We start from the raw sequence: 22,260 nt of genomic DNA, 5'->3' as shown, positions 1-22,260 counted from the left end.
TCTATGAATTGTTTCCTGTGCAAAGTGTTACGATATTTTGAACCAAAAAGAGAATCATGATGAACTCTTCATATGTTTCATATTTCATACTTGGTGCCTACTTTGACACTGGTGCTTTAAAATACTTGTGTTTCATGGTGGTCATGTCTTTATACATGTTAATAGTTTGCTCCAATGTGTTGCTCATTGTTGTTATCTGTATGAACAGAAGCTTACATGAACCGATGTACCTTTTCCTGTGCAGCCTGTTTGTAAATGAACTTTATGGAAGTACAGGGTTGTTTCCATTCCTTCTGGTTCAGATCCTCTCTGACATTCACACTGTGTCAGCTCCATTTTGTTTCCTGCAGATTTTCTGTGTTTATAGTTATGGTAGTGTAGAATTTACTAATTTAGCCGTCATGTCTTATGACAGATATCTTGCTATCTGTTATCCTCTACAATATAACACACACATGACATTTAACAGGACTGGCATGCTTATTGCTTTGATATGGTTTCCTCCTTTTGTTGCTGTTTTTGTCACAACATCCTTGAGTGCCTCCTTACAGTTGTGTGGGAGCATCATTAACAAAGTGTACTGTGGCAACTATTCCATCATAAAGCTGGCTTGTGATGACACCACAGTAAATAATGTATATGAACTCATTGCTATTTTACACACAGTCTGTGTTCCAGTATGTGTAATTATTTACACTTACATTAAGATCTTTAAAATGTGTTTTTCTGGTTCTAAACAGACCAGACAGAAAGCTGTGAGTACCTGCACACCTCACATCGCCTCCCTCTTGAACTTTTCTTTTGGGGTTTGCTTTGAAATATTACAGAGCAGGTTTGATATGAACAGTGTCCCCAATATGTTGCGAATATCTTTATCATTGTATTTTCTTACATGCCAACCTCTCTTCAGCCCTGTAATGTACGGCCTCAACATGTCTAAAATACGCATCATGTGTAAAAGTCTGCTTTTAAGTTCTGTTGGGAAGTGTTAATCATTGGACAGATTTGTTCAGCTTGAGTAACAAGAGAAAACAATAAATGTCTGCTTTTTACTCACTGGTTTCAACAGTAATAATATATTCAGTTTAACGTGTTGAATGAAAAGTGTGAACAACTATCAATGAAAGCTGATCTACTTTTGTTTTTACTTGCTTTATTTTCACATCATTTTGTTTTAATGTTCTTAAGCAAAGGTACATGATCTCAAATCCTAAATTCTTAGCCTTCTCGGACAATTAGTTGTATTGGTTGAAAAAGAGAACATTTTTAATTGTCGGTTGAACATGAATTTAATGTATTAAACGTGATAAAGGTAATGTAGGAACCACCTTTTTAGTTAGTGTCTCGTGCAAGTTTTATTTTGACCACAAGGGTGCAGTACCTTTTTCTTTAATTTGTTTGACACCCAGCAGCAGCCCAGCTGCCTGAAAACAGTGGTGATTAGTTTGAGTTGGATGGTGGTGGGTTCACACAGTTCTTACTGACAGCCAGAGGAAAGCCAGGAACATTTCTGTTTGTTAATAACCTTCTTTGTTGCAATAAATGGGAACATCACCCAAAGAGACCAACCTTGCACAACTGTATTTTTTTCTTTTCTTTTTTCCTCTGAACTCGTGTAAAGTTCGTCCTCAAGCCACCATCAGGTGACTAATACGTTTTTGTTTTTAAGTAGTCACCACAGGTAATTTACTAAACTTTCGTCAATTTGAAGACAGTCACATCCAGTTAGATTTATCCATCCATCCATCCACTAGCCAAGTCCATGGCTCTCTGGGGAAGGTGTCCACACGTGCACTCTCACTGCAGAAATGTGTCACACCACTGTCACAGCAAACCACTACCAGCTTTCTCATAATACACTCCAAGGTGAAGTTCACAAGACCACCACCAGGTGACTAGCTACCAAAAACAAACAAACAAACAAACATGTCACACCTACCGTGATGCGGAAGGGCAGCGGTAGGCTACACTAAAGCAAACAGTGAGGAGTGAGCTAGGATGGTAAATAGGACTGTACTATCAACTTTGGACGAGACAGCAGCGTGACCACACTAAACAGGCGAGCTGGACTAAGCCATGCAGCCAACAGGGCCAATGCTCGTAGTCACTGATTAGGAGACACTAAACAGAAGCGCAAGGCCGTAGTCACGATTAGCTCGGGGGAGAGACAACTAATGCTACAAGCAGACCAGATTCCCTGCAGCAATGGCAGAGTTAGGGGGATGCAGAGATGGCGATAGACTCCTGTGAACCCACGGGCAAACCGGGTGAGACGGAGAGGGAGATACTGTAGTCCAACCCACTAGGCTACTTTACACCATGGCGTAACCTGGAATACAAGTGAATGGATGAATTGGATAATGTTGAGACTACGGTCGTAAAGTTTCAACAAAAATAGCTGTAAAAGCACACAAACTTGCCCCTGCCCCGCTAAGGTAGGTCACGGTTGCTCCGGCAAACTCACACTTTGCTAGATTGACCATTAGCCGTGCCTGTGCAAGGCACACAAGGAGGTGGTTGATGAATCAAAATTCAATGAATCAAGAAAAAAATATCAAAAATGTATTGAAGAAACATCCTAGTAGTTCTGATTGTATTTGTCATTCAGAGACCATGAACATGTGCATATGCAAATGTATGTGCACAATAAGCTACAATATACCACCCACTAGGGCTGCACGGTGGTGTAGTGGGTAGCACTCTCGCCTCACAGCAAGAGGGTCCCGGGTACTCCGGCTTCCTCCCACAGTCCAAAGTTATGCAGGATGGGGATAGGTTCATTGGTGACTCTAAATTGCCCGTAGGTGTGAATGTGAGCGTGAATGGTTGTTTGTCTCTACATGTCGGCCCTGCGATGGACTGGCGACCTGTCCAGGGTGAACCCTGCCTTTGCCCGATGACAGCTGGGATCGGCTCCAGCCACCCCCCCCCCCCCCCCTTCCCCCATGACCCTGAATACAGGATAAGCGGTGGATACCACCCACTTTTTAAAATAACACCTTTTGGGGAGGTCATAATAATTCCGCCATGTCGATTGCAGAGTCACGTTAAAATAAATTAGATCGCCGGGGGTTTATGCATCAAGTGATTCAGAAGTCCGAAAATCCCTCCGGTGGGTCTTAAAATAAATAACAAATAGTCCCTAACAGTGATTACTTTGATGCTGATCATTAGTCTTCTGCTGTTGACGTCACCTGACATATTTAAAAGAAAGAAAGCAGTTACACTTCAGTAACAAAGTACTCACAGTGTTATTCACTTCTGTGGACCTTAAATAAGAGCAGGTGAGTTTGAGATGTTTGATTTGTAGACTTTTTTTTGCACTTTGTGAAACTAGTTGTAACAAAGAAAGGTTTACAAAAGTATTCTATGAATTGTTTCCTGTGCAAAGTGTTATGATATTTTGAACCAAAAAGAGAATCATGATGAACTCTTCATATGTTTCATCTTTCATACTTGGTGCCTACTTTGACACTGGTGCTTTAAAATACTTGTGTTTCATGGTGGTCATGTCTTTATACGTGTTAACAGTTTGCTCCAATGTGTTGCTCATTGTTGTTATCTGTATGAACAGAAGCTTACATGAACCGATGTACCTTTTCCTGTGCAGCCTGTTTGTAAATGAACTTTATGGAAGTACAGGGTTGTTTCCATTCCTTCTGGTTCAGATCCTCTCTGACATTCACACTGTGTCGGCTCCATTTTGTTTCCTGCAGATTTTCTGTGTTTATAGTTATGGTAGTGTAGAATTTACTAATTTAGCTGTCATGTCTTATGACAGATATCTTGCTATATGTTATCCTCTACAATATAACACACACATGACATTTAACAGGACTGGCATGCTTATTGCTTTGATATGGTTTCCTCCTTTTGTTGCTGTTTTTGTCACAACATCCTTGAGTGCCTCCTTACAGTTGTGTGGGAGCATCATTAACAAAGTGTACTGTGACAACTATTCCATCATAAAGCTGGCTTGCGACGACACCACAGTAAATAATATATATGAACTCATCGCTTTTTTACACACAGTCTGTGTTCCAGTATGTGTAATTGTTTACACTTACATTATGATCTTTAAAATGTGTTTTTCTGGTTCTAAACAGACCAGACAGAAAGCTGTGAGTACCTGCACACCTCACATCGCCTCCCTCTTGAACTTTTCTTTTGGGGTTTGCTTTGAAATATTACAGAGCAGGTTTGATATGAACAGTGTCCCCAATATGTTGCGAATATTTCTATCATTGTATTTTCTTACATGCCAACCTCTCTTCAGCTTTGTAATGTACGGCCTCAACATGTCTAAAATACGCATCATGTGTAAAAGTCTGCTTTTAAGTTCTGTTAGGAAGTGTTAATCATTGGACAGATTTGTTCAGTTTGAGTAACAAGAGAAAACAATAAATGTCTGCTTTTTACTCACTGGTTTCAACAGTAAGAATATATTCAGTTTAACGTGTTGAATGAAAAGTTGGAACAACTATCAATGAAAGCTGATCTACTTTTGTTTTTACTTTATTTTCACATCATTATATTTTAATGTTCTCAAGCAAAGGTACATGATCTCAAATCCTTAATTCTAAGCCTTCTCAGACAAGAATGTATTGGTTGAAAAAGAGAACATTTTTAATTGTCCATTGAACATGAACTAACGTTTTAAATGTGATAAAGGTAATGTTGTAATGTTGGGGGGCATTAGCTCAGGAGGTAGAGCGGATTGGCTGGTAACCACAAGATTGCTGGTTCGATCCCCGCCTCCTCCTAAACGAGAGGCCGCACACACGAAGCAAGGCGCATCCAGACGAATCCACTGAAAACGACTCAGCGCGCTGTAGTACATATTCCAGGCCTATACGTGGCGCTGTTTCTGCTACAAAAATGCCACAACACTGGCCGTCAGTCCCGGTTCCTCTCACACACACACACATACATCTGCAAAATGTTAAAATGAAAAGAAAGTGCTGGTTAGCTAACATGTGTAGCACTAGCCATTTCGTAAACAACAAAAAAAAACACCGTCAACTTTTCATGACCAAGGACATGCTTGACCCTTCGGGAGCTATATGCTTAAAAAAATACAACTTGAACCGCCCCTTAGTATTAAAGTTAAAGTAATTAATGTAAAAAAAAATGGCGGAGCACGTAGCTCATGCACCTACCAGGGAGACAGCGAGGTCCGACTGCTGCTACCTCTGGGGTGCACGACCCTAATCCACAGGGGTGCTGCGTTTAATTTCTATAGGACAAACAAGTATCTGTGTTGTGTGATGAGTTTTTATGGCAAGTGGAATCACACTTCTTCTGAACACCGTTACACAGTGAAGGCTTAGAGTGTGCAATGTTTAAATCTGTCTGTCTTTCTTTGTCTCTCTGTTCCTTCCTGCACAGTGCAGGTGCACGAAGGGATTATTCCGTGCATGGGAATAATCCAGGAGGAGTCGAGTTAGTGACAGTAGAGATGCAGATTTCTTTAATCAATAGTCAGCCACCTTAAAAACACTAGCAGTAAGAGTCAAACAAGACCAGCGTGGGTGCAGTCAGGATCAGATTCCACCATGGTCCAGGGAGACCTGCAACACGAGAAAGCACATTAGTTTGGGATTAGAATGATGAGTCATTGACTCATCCCACATCAAAATGTAATTATTATCTACAACATAAATGCATAATTATGATATGGTCTTCGTGATTGAAAGCATGATTGTTCTCTTGGAGCAGTCAGTCAAAATTCAACCAGAATTTTATTTTTTTCATTCTAGATAGACACACAGATGTCTTACTCTCATTCCCTTGGATAAAAGGCGGTATTAGTGTAATGCAGGACTAAAAAAACAACATAAGCCTCTTTCACCATAGGTTCCAATTACAGCAAGTTTAACAGACTCGTTGTTAAAATGGCCACTATATGTTTCCATCCTGTAATGGCAAATTATAACAATATTGTTTTATATTTATGCTTATATTTAGGCCTATTTATTTTGTATTTATTCATTTAAAAATCAATACAGTAAAAAACATGGGTGGATCGACTCCCAAACGGTTTCAGTTGTTGAAAATGTGTCATATGTGCCAAGACAACACATCCTGAATGTTTCAAGGAGGCTGAGCAACAGAAACAAGAAGATAAGTCTACTGCGCCACCTGCTGTCCGTCAAAAGAGGCTGTAGGAGAGTTTTCAAAGGGAAAGCATATCCTTTTACAGGTGGCACCGTTCTTCACCAAAACATCTGACAGGAAAGTGGCGGAGGTCATGTTTTTATGTCTGTCTGCCCTAAATTGCAAAAAAAGAAGAAAAAAAAAAGTAAGGCGAGACACTACATGTTAAGGCAAGGCAAGGCAAGACAACTTTATTTGTATAGCACATTTCATACACAAGGCAGACTCAAAGTGCTTCACATCATAAAACAAAGTGAGAAGAAAAAAAAAATAGAAGAATTAAAAGAAAATAATAAAAAAAATTAAAAATGCATTACAGAAAGAAAGGAGAATAAAAACATATTTGCAATAATTAAAAACAGTGCAGACATTAAAAGATTTAGCAGAAAGCTATGGTGAACATAAAAGTTTTCAGTCTAGTTTTAAAAGTGGTCAGAGTTGGGGCAAGTCTTACATCTTCAGGAAGTTTATTCCAGCTATTTGTTGCATAGTGACTAAATGATGCTCTCCCGTGATTGTTGTTTACTCTGGGAATCACTAACAGATTGGTCTCAGAAGATCTTAGTGGTCTAGAAGTCTTATGTAGTGGGAGCATATCAGTGATATACTTCGGCCCTAGACCATGTAGTGATTTATATGTGAGCAGGAGGATTTTGATAGAGTAAGATATTATTCCTTAAATAAAAAGATATTACAATGAATCTTCCCCAGTTGTATTCAGTTTTCTAAGATGTTATGTTTAAATATGCAAATTAGACCGTTTTAATAACGCCAAATGTAGACTATTTATTCCATGAGACTTTAATTTCATAATGACACATTTATTTATTTTACGGGACTTTTATTCTTTAATACCATATTTATATTCGATATTAGCATAGATCTTGGAAGTGGGGGCGGGGGGTGCGGTCGCCTCCCCATACAATGTATACAAATCTATCACCATTTGATGGAAAAATGCTCTAAAATTGTAAAACAACGAATTTTTTTCAAATTAAAACGGAAAACGCGGAATTTGTGAAAAAACGGATTTCATAGGGCCCCCACCTACAGTGTCCTTGAGACCGACAGATAATTACGTATTTCCTGTATAAAAAAAATAGTAACGTCCCTGGATATTAGACAAATGTTGTCTTTATCAGTTTATGAAGTCCTTATATTGTCTATATTACGGTAAGGAATCTACTTCCGTTTTCCCAGGCAGCAGCATTTGGTTGCCCTGGCAGCGGGAGGAGGAGGAGTCTGCGTTTACTTGCTATGCTTATGCCACATCCACAACACAGAGCCATCCGCGTTACCGGTGATAGCGGTTTAAAAAGGTAAAATATAATGTGTTCCGTCCCTAACGCAACTACATAAGGTTTATTATAACGTTAGCTATGCAGGGACCTTAATTAGCCCCAACGAGTGTAACTTTGTGTGTGTTTCATTGTCTTATGAGCTTTGTTGAGCAGGCTAGCGAAATGTAGCTTTAGCTAACTAGCTGAGACAATTATATCACATTTTAGGTTTGATTAGGTTTACGACAGCATAGACAGGGATTTTACACACCGGAAAAACCTCAACGTATGTGATCCGTTTTAGCCATTTGATACTCCTTCCCCCCCGTTCTGAGAGATACGTGTACTTTTGTTAAATTAGCGTTAGGATTATTCAAACTAATCGTAACACACATGCCATATATTAAGCTAATGTAGGGGTGAAATGCAGATTCCAACCAGGTTACTTTACATTTGGTTGGAATCTAACGTAATAGCGAAGAAACGTTATCTAGTTCGAGCTAATATTTTAGTGAATAAAGTTGCGTGCTAAAGGCGCTTGCTCGTCTCGCCACGTCGTGAACTCTCATCGAAGGTCGGAGTTCAATGATGTTAACACGTTACTGGCACCCAGTTGGCTGTAGGTAAATACATGCTGTCAGCAAACTACATGTTGTCTCTGTGGTGGTCGGATTGTGAGCCTGTGTGTGGGAAGAATGGTTCCAACAGTGACACTCCCGTCATGCAACACGGTGGGACATAAGTGGAAGTTTGAACAATTTAATAATTATTGTATCTCTGCTGAAATAGCCATTATTGAAAGAAAGAATAATAACATCAACATAAACAGGCGACTCTAAACTTTTGAGCATATTTTAATAGAGAGCTTCTCACTGGAAAGCCTACAAATCTATATTTAAATTGCATTTGCATTCTCTGTTGTCGCGTTCTTGATCCCTCATCCTTGATGTGTCCTTTGTGACAGGCACTGCGGCCATGGCTAAAGACCCATTAGCCGAGGCGGGCTTTTATTTTGATGAACTCAACAAGCTGAGGGTGCTGGAGCCTGATGTCAGCCAGAAAACCTCAGAGCTCAAGGAAGAGTGTAAAGAATTTGTGGACAGTAAGCACTGAATATTATGTCAAATCCATTAGGCTGTGTCTATCAACAGGTGTGACAGAAAATGTCTTTTCTCTTTTGCAGAAATTGGCCAGTTTCAGAAAATAGTGGGGGGTTTGATAGAACAGGTGGATGAATTGGCAAAAGAAGCGGAGACAGAAAAGATGAAGGTAAACTTGGCGTTTGAAGCTGCTTTTCATTGGCTACTGGGGAAGACGACGACGCCTTTGCCAATCTCAAGACAATATTTAGCTTGTTTTCCCATTAATGTACTAAATTATTGTTATTATTTTAACAGTAATAGGCTAAATTGATTTTGCCCAATCATGGTTTCTCAGTAGAATGCCTCGCACATAACCGGCTTTGGGACACACACACAGGAAGGCGCAAACAACCACACTCTTGTTGTAAATATAACAAATATCTAGGGCTGTTACTGTACCGAACAGTTTATTTTCATAATATATATAGTATCCAAGCTATAAATTAATTCAGAATTTAAAATAAATAACACAAAAATAACAAATAAGTAAATAAACCTGACTGAAAAAAAATACAAACAAACAGGAAATTAAGAAAGAATAAATTAATAACATGCTTAATGAATTCCATTCATGTAACTATGGAGAAGATCTCACCACTCCAGTAAGCTGTGTACATGGTGACTGATCACGAGAGCAACATCTTCCTAATAACAATCTTGTGTTGTTCTACTTCAGGCGATTGGAGCCAGGAACTTGCTGAAGTCAGTGGCAAAGCAAAGAGAGGCTCAGCAGCAGCAGCTTCAGGCTCTCATAGCTGAGAAGAAGATGCAACTGGAGAGGTAACCAGTGAGTGAGTGGGTGGACTTTAAATCCAGCACTCAGAAGGGTACATTTAGAACATGATGGGTGGGGGGTCAAGAAGGGGCTTGAGCCTAACGCATTAGGATGTCTACCATACTAGACATTTCTGATAACATTTCATGTGTCAAGTGAGGGCCTGTTGTTTTTGATTTGTTGCGTTAATGAGGTTATATTTCTGTTATGTTTCCTTCTTTCAGAAACCGTATCGAGTATGAAGCCTTATCTAAAGTGGAGTCAGAGCAGAACGAGTTCATCGACCAGTTTATTCTGCAGAAGTGAAGATGAGACCGAAGCCTCCATAGTGCCTGCCCTGTTCTTCTCTGGCCGATGCCCGTTTCAGAGAATTACTCTGCTGCAACTGTTTTCGGAAGCAATCCCAAAGTTCCGACATCATCCTCAAACGTCTCCGCTTCCTCTCCACGTTGTTTCCAACAATGTTATAAGCTTGAATACATTTGGAACGTTCTGTTCACTCCAAACGTGTCAACGGCAGCATCTCAGACCCACATTAAAGAAGACGGAGCCATTTCTACGAAGAAACACTATTTATACTATTTATACTGAAGAATGACTCTATCTAGTTTTATTACATTTTTTATGAATTTAAATACTGCATGTGCATGTAAATATATCAAGGTTTTAAAAGATTGAAGTTAATCCTGATTTGATCATCTGTGGTTATTCTGGTACAGCCAATCAATGGGTACAGCACATGAGGAACAAATTGTTTTTGTTTTGTGTGTGTTATTTGTGTCGGTGTCGTTCATGTATTCATTTAGATGACTAATGGTTATACTTAAATAAATACTGTTAAGATATTAGAGAGGTGGGTGAGCACATTTTAAGATTATGCTCTTTGTTTTCATAAAATTACCTCACATATACTTCCACACCGTTGGGCGGCCAGCATGAACACACACTGTAGGTTGATGAGAGAGTAGCTAGCCTCTATACACCAAGTAGTTTTACAGCTTACAAATGATTACGCTTCAGCAGCATTCCTCTTTTGAGTTTTCTTCTTTGGTAGATGTTTATTTGTTCATGTTCTGCTTTGAATCATTCCTGCTGCTGAATCAGTTACTCTCCTCTTTTAAACCCAACATTAAAACCACTTTAACATTATATCATCTGCACTTAACTCATTGACTGCGATTCCCTCGAGCACACAAGCCTTACATTGCATTCTAAGTGCAATATGAATCAATTCTATGTAGTGGGGCAGGGAAGAGGTGTAGCCTATATCAGAATACAATTTAGAAAGACCAGAATTAAACATAAAAGTACATCACAGACGATCCCAATGACAAAAAACTACTTTTCTTAACCCTCAATAGATCCTCTTGTTGCTCACAAAAATGGAAGGATTGCCTCTAAAAAAGTGACTTTGAACACTTTGACACACTGAGAATACATCGTCCGCTAGAATTGTTGAGGATTAGTTTATTGAAAAATAAATACTGCATAAAGTCAACTCATTTCAATCTGATTACAGTATTTACACATAGACAGTGAAAGTAGTTGTCCTGAAGTAGTCCATCAGACATTGCTTCATCGTGGCTGTTCACCCACCAAGTTCACCTCCGCACAATAATGAGAACAAATTACACAATGATCACTCAGGCCCAAGACATAGAAACATCCACCACTACGACTTAGCTCAGGAGCAGCACAACGAAATACGTTGTGGTTTATGGACTTCACTTCTTCTTGGTATACTGCAGATCAAAGAGAGACGTTAAAATGACAGTGTGCATTTATCCTCACATCAACTTGAAATTAAAACAGCCTTCTTCCTCACTTTGTCAAGAATCCAGTCTGCGTCTGCAATCGCTCTTTGGATTATCATTCGTATCCTCCCTTGGTCGTCTTCATCCGAGTGACTGGTGTAACCCTGGAAACCGTCAGCAAATGATCAGGGTAATGGAGAGTTTGCTTTTAACGCTCACAATGGGGAAGTGCTTAATCTTTCCAGGATGGGAAAGCCACACTGAACAGGTTTAATGATGACACATGAATTGGTGAAGGATTTATTGTTTTTGGTTGTTATGGTGTTGATAAATGTATCAACATTATCTAGACTATAATAATTATTATTATTATTATTATTATGTATGTACAAACCGGTCAAACTGTTTTGGGAAAACTAACGGGTACATTAAAATGATTGCCTGTTTGATGTAAACACCCATCAGTGATCTGACAGTTTCGGACCGATTTCCTGGTTCAAGTTTGTTTTACTGCACTCATCATGTAGTTGTGCAGACTTGCTGTAGTAATGTGTTCCCAGGTCTCAGCGATGACTCTGATGAGTTTAAATTCATAAATAACCGATATAGAGGATGGAAAACAAAATGAGATCCAAGTTGTATTAAACTCTGTGGAGAACAACATGCATGCTATTTAGTAGCGTATACTTAAGTGATTTCTCTACCTGAAAATGATCCGTTAATCAGAATTTCACAGCCCTGTGATAGACTGGTTACCTGTCTGTCTCTACATGTCGGCCCTGTGATAGACTGGTTACCTGTCTGTCTCTACATGTCGGCCCTGTGATAGACTGGTTACCTGTCTGTCTCTACATGTCAGCCCTGTGATAGACTGGTTACCTGTCTGTCTCTACATGTCGGCCCTGTGATAGACTGGTTACCTGTCTGTCTCTACATGTCAGCCCTGTGATGGACTGGTTACCTGTCTGTCTCTACATGTCAGCCCTGTGATGGACTGGTTACCTGTCTGTCTCTACATGTCGGCCCTGTGATAGACTGGTTACCTGTCTGTCTCTACATGTCTCCCTGTGATAGACTGGTTACCTGTCTGTCTCTACATGTCTCCCTGTGATAGACTGGTTACCTGTCTGTCTCTACATGTCTCCCTGTGATAGACTGGTTACCTGTCTGTCTCTACATGTCTCCCTGTGATAGACTGGTTACCTGTCTGTCTCTACATGTCTCCCTGTGATAGACTGGTTACCTGTCTGTCTCTACATGTCAGCCCTGTGATGGACTGGTTACCTGTCTGTCTCTACATGTCGGCCCTGTGATAGACTGGTTACCCGTCTGTCTCTACATGTCAGCCCTGTGATGGACTGGTTACCTGTCTGTCTCCACATGTCAGCCCTGTCATAGGCTGGTTACCTGTCTGTCTCTACATGTCAGCCCTGTGATGGACTGGTTACCTGTCTGTCTCCACATGTCAGCCCTGTCATAGGCTGGTTACCTGTCTGTCTCTACATGTCAGCCCTGTGATAGACTGGTTACCTGTCTGTCTCTACATGTCAGCGCTGTCATAGGCTGGTTACCTGTCCAGCGTGTACCCTGCCTTCCCCCAATGACAGCTGGGAAAGGCTCCAGCCCCCCCTTGACCCTGATTACAGGATAAGCGGTAGACGATGAATGGATGGATCTGTGAAAGAATCTGTATCAACTCAAAATTGCTGCATTTGCTTCCATCAGACTGTTCTAAGCCCTTCATGCTTTCAAAATGTATTTTAATTGTGTTTATTCCTGATTCGTGATAAGAGCGTGACACACTCTGCTGAGCTGCCTCAGAAAATGAAAAAGGTACGCGTGTGTATCATCAGCGGCTCAGTCACCGAGGTTGACAGCTGAGTTGATCATCTGAAAAACATTTTAGCTCATCGATGAATCAGTGCAGATGATGAGGTTACCTGTCTTATGGCATGCCGGTAATGCTGCTGCATTGCTGTGGTTGGTAACTGCCTGCAGCATCTGAGGAGGTGTCGATAGAGCTGAACCGGCGTCAACTCAGCTCCAACTAAAGGCAGCATTTCCTCCCTCTTTGGTCAAAATGCTGTGGGTGAAATACAATGAACGTGCTAGAGAACATCAACCACAAGGGAAAAAAAGAGAATTCATTCTCATACAAAGCACACCACATAGTGGATAGATCATATCATGTGTGTTATATACAGGTTAGATTATCACAGTGCTTGATTAGGTTTTACACTTGTTTTAGTTCGTTTTAGTCCGTTTTATATTGACAGCAGTTTATGGAACACTTCACAAAGTCACGTACACTATATTTACTTTTTAAGTATTTACTCACCCATCCAAATAGTTGAAATCAGGTGTTCCAATCACTTTAAGATGTTAGCTAGCTAACTTACATCATACTTCAATGTGCTAACGTTAGCTAGGAGCGTAGATACAAGTGAATTAACTAGATCACAGAGAGCTGTGTCTTCCATAACACAGTACTATCGCCACCCAACTTACTGTGACGTTAGCTGTGAACAACAATGAAGGGTGTCAGCAGGCGCTCAGCATCCTCGAAACCACCTTGGAGTCGAAACCTCGCCGAACTCAGATGGGAGTTTCTTTTCTAGGCTGAAAGATGACCCGCCCAACTCTGACTCTGATTGGCTCATCTCAACCAATCTTACGCTTCATGTCTAAATCTGACCAATCCAACCAACCAAGACGAGTAGTAGCCAATCAGAGGCAGAGTAGGGCGGTTCCCAGGAAACTTGAACTGTAGTCTTCTTCGTGTGTGTTATAACATCTTATGAGCCCGTTTAAAAAAAAAGTATAATTTAGTTAAATCGTTTATTTTATTAATGGAGGTACTAGACATCCTGAGCCACACTTCATACCAGTTGTCGGCGGTCATGTCCCAATTCGTTGCTTGCCAACCGTCAATAAACCCCGAAGAAGAAAACGGCTGGTAATGTGTATTACAGCCTGTGGGGGGCGGTGTTATACCTCCCATCCCACATTTTTCACTGAAGTCCTTCAGAGAAGAAGAAAGAATGGAGAGAGTTTGACGTTACTTTTTTTTTTTACAACTCGAATCTTGATACTGTGCTGAATTACCGTTTCGCGACGACAAAGGCCAGGTTAAATAGCCCGACGGTGTGCGGTTACCCGACTTTACGTACAGACAGCGTGCTGAGGTCGGTAAGTAAAACGTCAAAGTCGGGGAGCTGATGCCTCGTTACGTGTTGTTCACTGTTGGATGTAGCTCGGGAAGATAACGTCACGCACTCCATTGAAAAATCTGGCGAATTTAATCTGGTTGTTCAGTAGAAAAGACACATCTGGGAAATTTTACAAACTTTCACGGATTTCATTTTACGTCATAATAGTCATAGTTCGTTGCGTGTTCAATTAAAACAAAAGTAACCCAGTCTTAGATGTGTTCTCAACTTTTTGGGGTGTTGAAAGTTTGCGCACCCTATTCAACATTAGCTAACATTAGCAAAACACACCCAAGTAGTAAGGGAGAGGTTAAGCGAAGCGAATGAACGATACTTGCTACAATACACCATCGAGTGGTGGAGTACTGACGAGACGAACTGACCGGAAGAACCATAACCGTTTTTCATGTACGTTACTGAAGTCACGTCAAACGATAGGCCTCCACCGACGAACAAGGACATACGAAAACGGGCTTTCTAAAGGGAGTTCAGTCTTTATCACTTCTGTTAACACAAGCTAGCCGAATAACTTCGGCTGTTCGAAGTTAAAAAACATAATATTAATTTCCTAGCACCCTTTAGCACCGTTTAGAGCGTTTAATGTGGTACAGAACTCTGTCTCGCGTATCGGTATTCTATAAAATTGAGAAAGCTCCAATTCAAGGGTGGCCACATCCAAAATCGAGGTTGGATATCAGCTGCTGATGATACACTGCTAAAACACTTAATTGTGAATACATATCAGCTGCTATGGTTCAAATTAAAGTGGCAACAGGTGCAATGGAGGCAAAAGCAAGACAACTCCCAACAAGGGAATGGTGTTGATGTGATGGACACACAGCTGCTCTCTCCTTCTCCTTCCTGACTGATTCTTCTCTAGTTCTGGGGTCTGCTAGTGGTCTTGTCACTGCTTGTCGGCTGTAGGTTGTTGTGCTATTTAGCTAAGGTAGTCCAGCACCTCCAGGATGGCACATCCATACATGAGGTTGCAAGAAGGTTTGAGACTCGAGAGCATGGAGGAGATCCCAGGAGACAGGGCTGGAGTAGGGCATCAACCCAGCAGCAGGACCAGCATCTGATCCTTAGTGGAGGAGGACCAGGAGGAGCACTCGCAGAGCCCTACAACATGACCTCCTGCAGGCTACTGGTGTCCATGTTTCTGACCAAACTGGCAGAAACAGACTCCATGAGGGTGGCATGAGGGCTTGACGTCCTCTAGTGGGACCTGGTCTCACAGCCAAGCACCATGTTGGCATTCACCAGAGAACACCACCACAGGTCCACCATTAGAGCCCTGTTCTCTTCACAGATGAGAGAAGGTTCACACTGAGCACATGAGACAGGTGTAAAAGAGTCTGGAGATGCCGTGGTGAAAATAATGCTACCTGTTGCATCATCCAGCATGACCAGTTTGTCAGTGGGTCAGTGATGGTCTGGGAGGCATATCCTGGAGATCACCCCAGACATTGTCAGTTCATACAAGTAGGCGTGCCAAACACACTGCTGTCTCACATTATGAGTTGCTGTGATGAAGTTGGATCAGCCTGTGACTTACATTTTTTTTACTCCTGATTTTCAGTGCGATTTTGAATCCAGAACTCACTGGGTTGATGACTTTGGTTGTTGACTTTGTTTTCAACAAGTTATACAACGTACATCTGTCAGGATTTTCAATCTGAAGATCATCACAATCTGCAAAGCCTCTAGTTTCCTGCCGAGTCACATTCCGTTTAATGGGGAGGGGAACTGAGGACAAGATAACGGTGTGATAGGTGGCTTCCACTTTGTATTGTGATGCATGCCTTCAGCCACTGGGTGTCCTTCTTTACCAGTCTTTCTTTATCAGCATGGACTCTTCCTGTGTAGCTCCTGAGTGTTTACCTCCAGCTAAGGTTCTCTGTGTTTTGCCAGGAATGGTCTGGAGCAGTGAGAGGTTGTGGTGGCCTCATCAGTAGCTGTCACCACGGCGGGGGACCTTCGGACCTCCGTCTGCAGGGTGGTCATCTACCTCCAAAGGGACATGTCCGGGGATAGCTGCCTGCCCAAGCATCACACCCACTCCCACTCCGCCTCCCCAGCCCCTCCTCTGGTCTGTCCCAAGACCAAGACCTGCAGTTATCAAGGAGCAGTGGGCCTGGGCAACAAGTATGTCCGGATCAACGTGGGCGGGTCCCTGTTTTACGCCACTCTGCAAGTGCTGACCAGACAGAACTCCATGCTGAAAGCCATGTTCAGTGGACAGAAGGAAGTGTTCACTGATAAAGAAGGTGAGCCATCTCTGAACTGCAGACACAGGAAGTGTTAATAAAGTGGAATAAAATCCACTTCATCCTTTCCACATCACATCTGTCAAACTTTTAATTTTCTATTTGCATGACATTGCTCATTAAAATTGAACACAACCTCTAACAGTGACCGCTACTAACAGAGTATCATGACTGTTTATATGTATACTTTTACAAAACACTTGACCTCACTGACACGTTTATGGTTTATTTTGGGAAATTAGGTCACAAATGTCTTATCCACTGCTAATGTAATCAACACGTTGCTCTTCATGGTCTCAAAATGAAGGAACTCAAAATCTAAAACTCTGAGTATAGCAGACCAATAGCTTCGATGTTAATTTATGCTATTCTCGACATGGTGTGTTGCCTGTGTTCAGGTTGGATCCTGATCGACCGTAGTGGGAAACACTTTGGCAGCATCCTGTGCTACTTGCGTGACGGAACAGTCGCCTTACCCAACGGTCGTCAGGCCGTCCAGGAGCTGCTAGCCGAGGCAAAGTATTACCTCGTCCAGGGCCTTGTGGAGCTTTGTCAAAACACCCTGCAGGTCAGTCACACCCACACTGTGGGAGAGAATGATGAAGTATGAAACCTCTGGACAGTTTGTGTATCTGTTAAGGTCTGCAGTTGCCAGACTCCCTTTAGAAAACCCCACATTTTTCTACAAATGTTTTCATGTCGTGACCCACCCGCTCTGCCTCTGATGTCTAGTACTCAACTTGATTGATCAACTTGTTGCTCGTCATGCTTTTGGCATCCTAGAAAAAAAAAAAAAAACATTGCCGGCTGTAGGTTGTTGTGCTATTTAGCTAATTTTAGAATGCTAAGATGTCAGGACTTTGGGTAACGGATCTGCTAAACATCTGCATGTTAGCATTTAGATCAAACACTGCTGTGCTCGTGCTAGCATGGCTTGACTATACATTGTTTATTAGTTCATTTGTCAAATGTACTTAATTTAGTTACTATGATATCAAATACCGTACACCCTGATAGTGAGTTTTATATACATTGTTCTCCCCGACCGTTCCTTCAGTGTACAGTTCATGTCCCCAGTGCTCGGCCATGACCGCATGTTTGCTGAGTTCTACTTGGAGCCTCTCAGGTGTGCAGATTTGATTTGCTGTGGGCCACAGTGTATATTTATGCCTCTAGGCTATGGTGGCAATAGAGCTTGCTGCACCATGTGTGGAAGACAAGTGTCAGTGGGTATGCATCATACTTAGAGATGTTCACAGGAATGTCCGCCGGGCTTCCGAGGTTTACACCTCCTTTGGTTTCCAGGGGGACAGATTCCACGACGGCAAGTCATTGAATTCAAAGCTCACTGGCTGTCATTCATTCATTCATCATCATCATTATTTCCAGTAGTTTATGAATGAACAGCACACAACCTGCCTCCGGAGGTTCGTTACACATTCAGGGCAAACTACACTCTAAGGGTGTTTCTCATATTCTCGTGTAGCACTAATTGTGTCAACCCACTGACGACGCCTCCTACCAGGTTCTGCATGTCTTCGGGCTAAGTGAACAAAATGAGCAGCTTCCACTGCGTAAGTCAAAGGAACTTCTGAGGATTTATGCCTCTGGTTAAGTTTGTTGGTTTGTCAGAATGAAAAGCCGACGCTATGAAAATCAAAGACACTATAGCGATAACTAACTTCCAGTATATGTTGGTTTGTGATTGACAGGGCAATAAAGAGCAACCCCTGTGTGTTATACCTGTGGTCACCTCCAGTAAGGAAGAGGAGAGGCTCATCCAGTCCTCTACCAAGGTAAATGTACACCAGGCTGGAATTTTGTTCATTACTATGAAGCTGGAAATAATGTTTTATTCTTATTTTATTTGAATCGTTATCTCCCCATCCTAAGTATTCAGACTTAATATTCTGCTCTCGTCGTAGTACTCCTGGCAAATGGATGATGCCTACTTGAACTGAATTCATAGTTGGCACATTGCAATAATAAAGCAACCATTTGTTTCTGTCTGTTAGCCTGTGGTGAAGCTGGTGTACAACAGAAGCAATAACAAGTACTCCTACACCAGGTAAGAAAGCCTCCTCCAGTGCTCCCACTGCTTCCAGCATTACAACTATAATTGATGACTTTGAGGGGAGCACAGCTTTGTTCTGCTGAGGAAGTCTCAGGACACGCAGCGAAGTAAACGATGAAGCACTTCGTCTCCACGTTGCTTTGCCTTTTGTCTCGACAGCAACTCGGACGACAACCTGTTGAAGAACATCGAGCTGTTCGACAGGCTGTCTCTCAGCTTCAATGGCCGCGTCCTCTTCATCAAAGACGTGATCGGAGACGAGATATGCTGCTGGTCCTTTTACGGTCAGGGTCGCAAGCTGGCCGAGGTGTGCTGCACCTCCATCTTCTACGCCACGGAGAAGAAGCAGACCAAGGTGGGGATGAGCTAGGCCACGTTCAGACGGCCTGCCCCTTTCATTGAAACAGGACACAACAACACACACAGCTGGAGGCCATTATTCTGAAACAACGGCTAGGCGATAGTCACACGTGTCTTAGCCAATATTTATCTGTATAAAGCTCAACGATGGTCGATGATGATCAGATTCCACTCTACACATTCTTCGTCACTATGAAGAAATAGCTGGTAACTGTGTCTTCCTACCTCAGGTGGAGTTTCCCGAGGCCCGCATATACGAGGAGACTCTGAACGCCTTGCTTTACGAGACAATGCCGCTGCCCGACAACACCTTGCTGGAGGCCACTCGTCGGAGCTACAACAACTGCGGATCTCACAGCGAGGAAGAGGAGGGGCCCGGAGGAGCTGAGCAACGCGAACGCGTCCGCCGAATCCACGTCAAGAGGTACAGCACGTACGACGACCGGCCACTGGGACACTGAGACTGAAGCGGCCGGACAGCTTTTCACGTTGACGATGATGAACATTGGATCATGAAATCTGTTGATGCTCATGCGTTTCTCTTTTGAGTAGTTTTCTTACCTTCTTTACCACTATCTAAAGGAAGTCCAAACTGTGGCCTTGATTTATTTGCATTGTGACTTTTTATTCTAGATAGTTGTGGTGTTGTCTCCTCTGTCCACCATAATTTATGAATCATGATCAGAGCAACTACTTAAAATACAGAGAGAACTGTAGATTTTTATTAAATGTAGATTGATAATGGAGGAAAAAAATCACTGAAAAGCACTATTTCTTAGAAAAAATACTGTTACAATCATAGCACTTAAACTCTGAATCAGCAGGAGAGCATGTTTAATATTTATAGATTGTATTTTTCATAAACACATTTACAACAGCCAAATATGAACCTGTTTTAGTTTTTCCAGAATTAGTACGCCGCTAACATGTCTTAATGCAGTTCACCATAATGCCCTTTTTTTTCCAGCTGTGAAGATAAAAGTTCTTATTATTCAAATACTTTTGTCTTTGTTATGTTTTCAGCTATTTATTTAAAATATTCTACGGTTTGAACTGTCAGTAATCTACCTTTTCCATCCACGGTTGCCACGAGCAACTACACATACTGGAGACGACGCAGGAAGTGGGACGAAGGAGAAGGAGCTGCAGCTCCTGATGTTTCCATTCAAGCCAGCAATATTTTGAATTCATTCATGGAGGACAAATGCCAGAAAACAAATGGCTGTACTCTTGTTTTCTAGATGCAGTTGACACTTTTAATGTGAAGCACTTTAGCCACTTGACTCATGCGAGTCACTTGTCAAGTGATTAGTGAAGTTGACATTAACGAGTGGTTTTGGTGCCTAAACCTAACATCCTTTGAACACAGAAGTTTATTTCGAAAAAGATAATCGGCACAAATGAACACCACTTTTATGATCTAGGAAGTGAGAATACAATTGCAAAAGGTGAAAAGGCTTTAGAGTTTGGTGTAAACGAACTACACCACAGTCACATGAGCGCAAGTACTCAAGGCTGTTAAGGTGGACTAGTCAGCGTGATGGTGTTTTGTCTCTTGAACAAATTATTTTAGGCATCTAACATGAAATCATTGACTTCAAGACGTGGGAACCGGCTGATCCGAAATAAGCAGTTATGAGTTTAAATGTTTTTATTATGATATTAGGGTGATTTGTGGATGGGTCAGTTCAAATACAACGTATGGATATTAGTCAAATATTACCGAAAGCTTCATACTAATATATAAATAAGTGTTTTCTGAGCCTTCGTTGGTTGAATGCCTAATGACGAGAAGATGCGGGGCATGTTACCACAGATAGCTGCTTGTATCTGACTCACACGTTACACCGACGGTGTGTTTGGGCTGTTGGGGAAACAAGTAATTTGACGTTGTCACCTCAGGCTTGAGCTCAGGCTTTCTTCAGTACACAGGTGTGGTCAACAAAGATTGGACATTGTATTTGGTCCAGCTGGCAGTTCATTCAGCCATTTTAACACACACACACACACACTAATGTGGATTAAGTAAAATGAGTGTTACTCACAGCCCTGTAGACTGTCCGACACAGGTGCACAGTAACAAGTCCAAATTACTTAAAGACTTATAAGGAACCAGACTTTGTTCAAAAATCTGTTAGCAGAGAAATCTTATCACTGATCGGCTGCATGTGTTTTCAGATTTCCTGTCCGAGCTGTTCTACGTAAACAGCACTGGTGTCACTCGTGTCTTTGCTTTGTCTCTGTGGACTTTCAGGGGGTTTGATTTGGCTTCCAAGAGTAACCTGATTTCTGAGCTATGATGTAAAGGAGGAGCCTGGTGTCATGTATCAGTGTGAAGGAATGAAGGAAAACCTGATGCTTTAGTGCGTTTGTGTGTGATTTATCCGGGCGATGCTTCCTACGGTAACTCGGGCCTGTGTCATGATCAAGATTAGATAATAAGATAATGGGCACGTTAATAGCAGTATTAACAGTAATGGCAGGGATAATAGAGCGTGATTATGATAACGGCAGCAGAGCATATAATAGGATGCTCATAATAAAGCAGAAATAATAGTATAGTAATAATAGAAATAGAATTAAGTAATAATAGCAGCGGTGTGTCTACCAACCAATCAACATTCTCCACAGGTGGATCCATCCGTCCTGATGGACTCTTCCTGATTATTGGACATATGGGAAAGGTCAGGGCGCTCATTTATTGTCACACGCCGGGCCGCACCACACCATGCAGTTGTCATCCCTTTATACACAATTAGCGGAGGGCTGCTGGGTTGTTTCGCTGGGTAATATGTATGATGTCAAGTCTATTTGATCATGTGACGCTGTGACACACAGGAGCTAGTTTAAAATCTGTCCAGGCTGAGAAGCTGAGCACATCTGCAGGCCGAGTGAGTCGTCGTGCCTCTCCATGACGACGGCCTGCTCTACTGGAGCAAACAGGAGACGATCATGGTGTGGTGTTAACATAAACCCTTTCGGGCAGAAAGCCCTGAAAGTCTGGCAGGAAATTCATTCATGGTTATACAAATTTGACATTTTCAATTAGTTGTTTTTGGGGGTTTTGACTTTGAAATTCCACTTTTGTTGAGTTCAAATGAGTTTTCCGTGTGTGATGTTTTAGTTTGGTTTTTGAGTGGTTTATTCTGTATATATTTCGTTTTTTTTAATAGCTTTTGCTTGTTAGCACCAGGTTTAATGCAGTATGTAGCTAGTATCTACATGTCCTACATACAAACTCCA

The 22,260-nt window shown here is 41.7% G+C and overlaps 5 protein-coding genes across 5 annotated transcripts; 4 read left to right on the top strand and 1 right to left on the bottom strand.

The window, feature by feature from the left end:
• Window positions 1–56: 56 nt before the first annotated feature.
• On the top strand, window positions 57–1,015 carry LOC311019920 (olfactory receptor 11A1-like; the record flags this gene model as incomplete). Its single annotated transcript, XM_084019582.1, has 1 exon — window positions 57–1,015. One exon carries the CDS (start codon window positions 57–59, stop codon window positions 990–992), a length of 936 nt encoding a protein of 311 aa, XP_083875708.1. The 3' UTR covers window positions 993–1,015.
• Window positions 1,016–3,422: 2,407 nt separating this feature from the next.
• LOC311020467 (olfactory receptor 4B13-like) lies at window positions 3,423–4,358 on the top strand (the record flags this gene model as incomplete). Its single annotated transcript, XM_084020497.1, has 1 exon — window positions 3,423–4,358. One exon carries the CDS (start codon window positions 3,423–3,425, stop codon window positions 4,356–4,358), a length of 936 nt encoding a protein of 311 aa, XP_083876623.1.
• A 3,023-nt stretch (window positions 4,359–7,381) lies between these two features.
• On the top strand, window positions 7,382–10,198 carry ift20 (intraflagellar transport 20 homolog (Chlamydomonas)). Its single transcript, XM_084018936.1, has 5 exons — window positions 7,382–7,475; window positions 8,401–8,538; window positions 8,620–8,705; window positions 9,255–9,358; window positions 9,578–10,198. The coding sequence occupies exons 2-5, from the start codon at window positions 8,412–8,414 to the stop codon at window positions 9,657–9,659; spliced, it is 399 nt and encodes a 132-aa protein (XP_083875062.1). The 5' UTR covers window positions 7,382–7,475; window positions 8,401–8,411; the 3' UTR covers window positions 9,660–10,198.
• An 879-nt stretch (window positions 10,199–11,077) lies between these two features.
• On the bottom strand, window positions 11,078–13,721 carry lyrm9 (LYR motif containing 9; the record flags this gene model as incomplete). The annotated part of the gene is made up of 4 exons (XM_084020496.1): window positions 13,616–13,721; window positions 13,048–13,190; window positions 11,179–11,271; window positions 11,078–11,095 (listed from the first exon to the last, which is right to left on the bottom strand). Exons 2-4 carry the CDS (start codon window positions 13,165–13,167, stop codon window positions 11,078–11,080), a joined length of 231 nt encoding a protein of 76 aa, XP_083876622.1. The 5' UTR covers window positions 13,168–13,190; window positions 13,616–13,721.
• A 416-nt stretch (window positions 13,722–14,137) lies between these two features.
• tnfaip1 (tumor necrosis factor, alpha-induced protein 1 (endothelial)) lies at window positions 14,138–20,005 on the top strand. Its single transcript, XM_084018794.1, has 7 exons — window positions 14,138–14,296; window positions 16,228–16,583; window positions 16,982–17,151; window positions 18,296–18,379; window positions 18,599–18,651; window positions 18,817–19,012; window positions 19,248–20,005. Exons 2-7 carry the CDS (start codon window positions 16,337–16,339, stop codon window positions 19,476–19,478), a joined length of 981 nt encoding a protein of 326 aa, XP_083874920.1. The 5' UTR covers window positions 14,138–14,296; window positions 16,228–16,336; the 3' UTR covers window positions 19,479–20,005.
• Window positions 20,006–22,260: the final 2,255 nt, after the last annotated feature.

Source organism: Eutrigla gurnardus (assembly GCF_963514095.1).
Source record: "Eutrigla gurnardus genome assembly, chromosome: 10".
Classification (NCBI taxonomy): Eukaryota; Metazoa; Chordata; class Actinopteri; order Perciformes; family Triglidae; genus Eutrigla; species Eutrigla gurnardus.
The sequence above is the reverse complement of the archived record's forward strand: the minus strand, read 5'-3'. Positions and strand labels throughout refer to the sequence as shown.

What these genes read in the sequence shown, in the direction of transcription:
- ift20 (XM_084018936.1), top strand. Translation starts at nt 8,412, where the DNA reads ATGGCTAAAGACCCATTAGCCGAGGCGGGCTTTTATTTTGATGAACTC. An exon ending in CGGAGACAGAAAAGATGAAG is followed by an intron (nt 8,706 to 9,254) that starts GTAAACTTGGCG and finishes GTTCTACTTCAG; the next exon opens with GCGATTGGAGCCAGGAACTT. An exon ending in AAGAAGATGCAACTGGAGAG is followed by an intron (nt 9,359 to 9,577) that starts GTAACCAGTGAG and finishes TCCTTCTTTCAG; the next exon opens with AAACCGTATCGAGTATGAAG.
- tnfaip1 (XM_084018794.1), top strand. Translation starts at nt 16,337, where the DNA reads ATGTCCGGGGATAGCTGCCTGCCCAAGCATCACACCCACTCCCACTCC. An exon ending in AACAAGTACTCCTACACCAG is followed by an intron (nt 18,652 to 18,816) that starts GTAAGAAAGCCT and finishes TTGTCTCGACAG; the next exon opens with CAACTCGGACGACAACCTGT. An exon ending in CGGAGAAGAAGCAGACCAAG is followed by an intron (nt 19,013 to 19,247) that starts GTGGGGATGAGC and finishes TTCCTACCTCAG; the next exon opens with GTGGAGTTTCCCGAGGCCCG.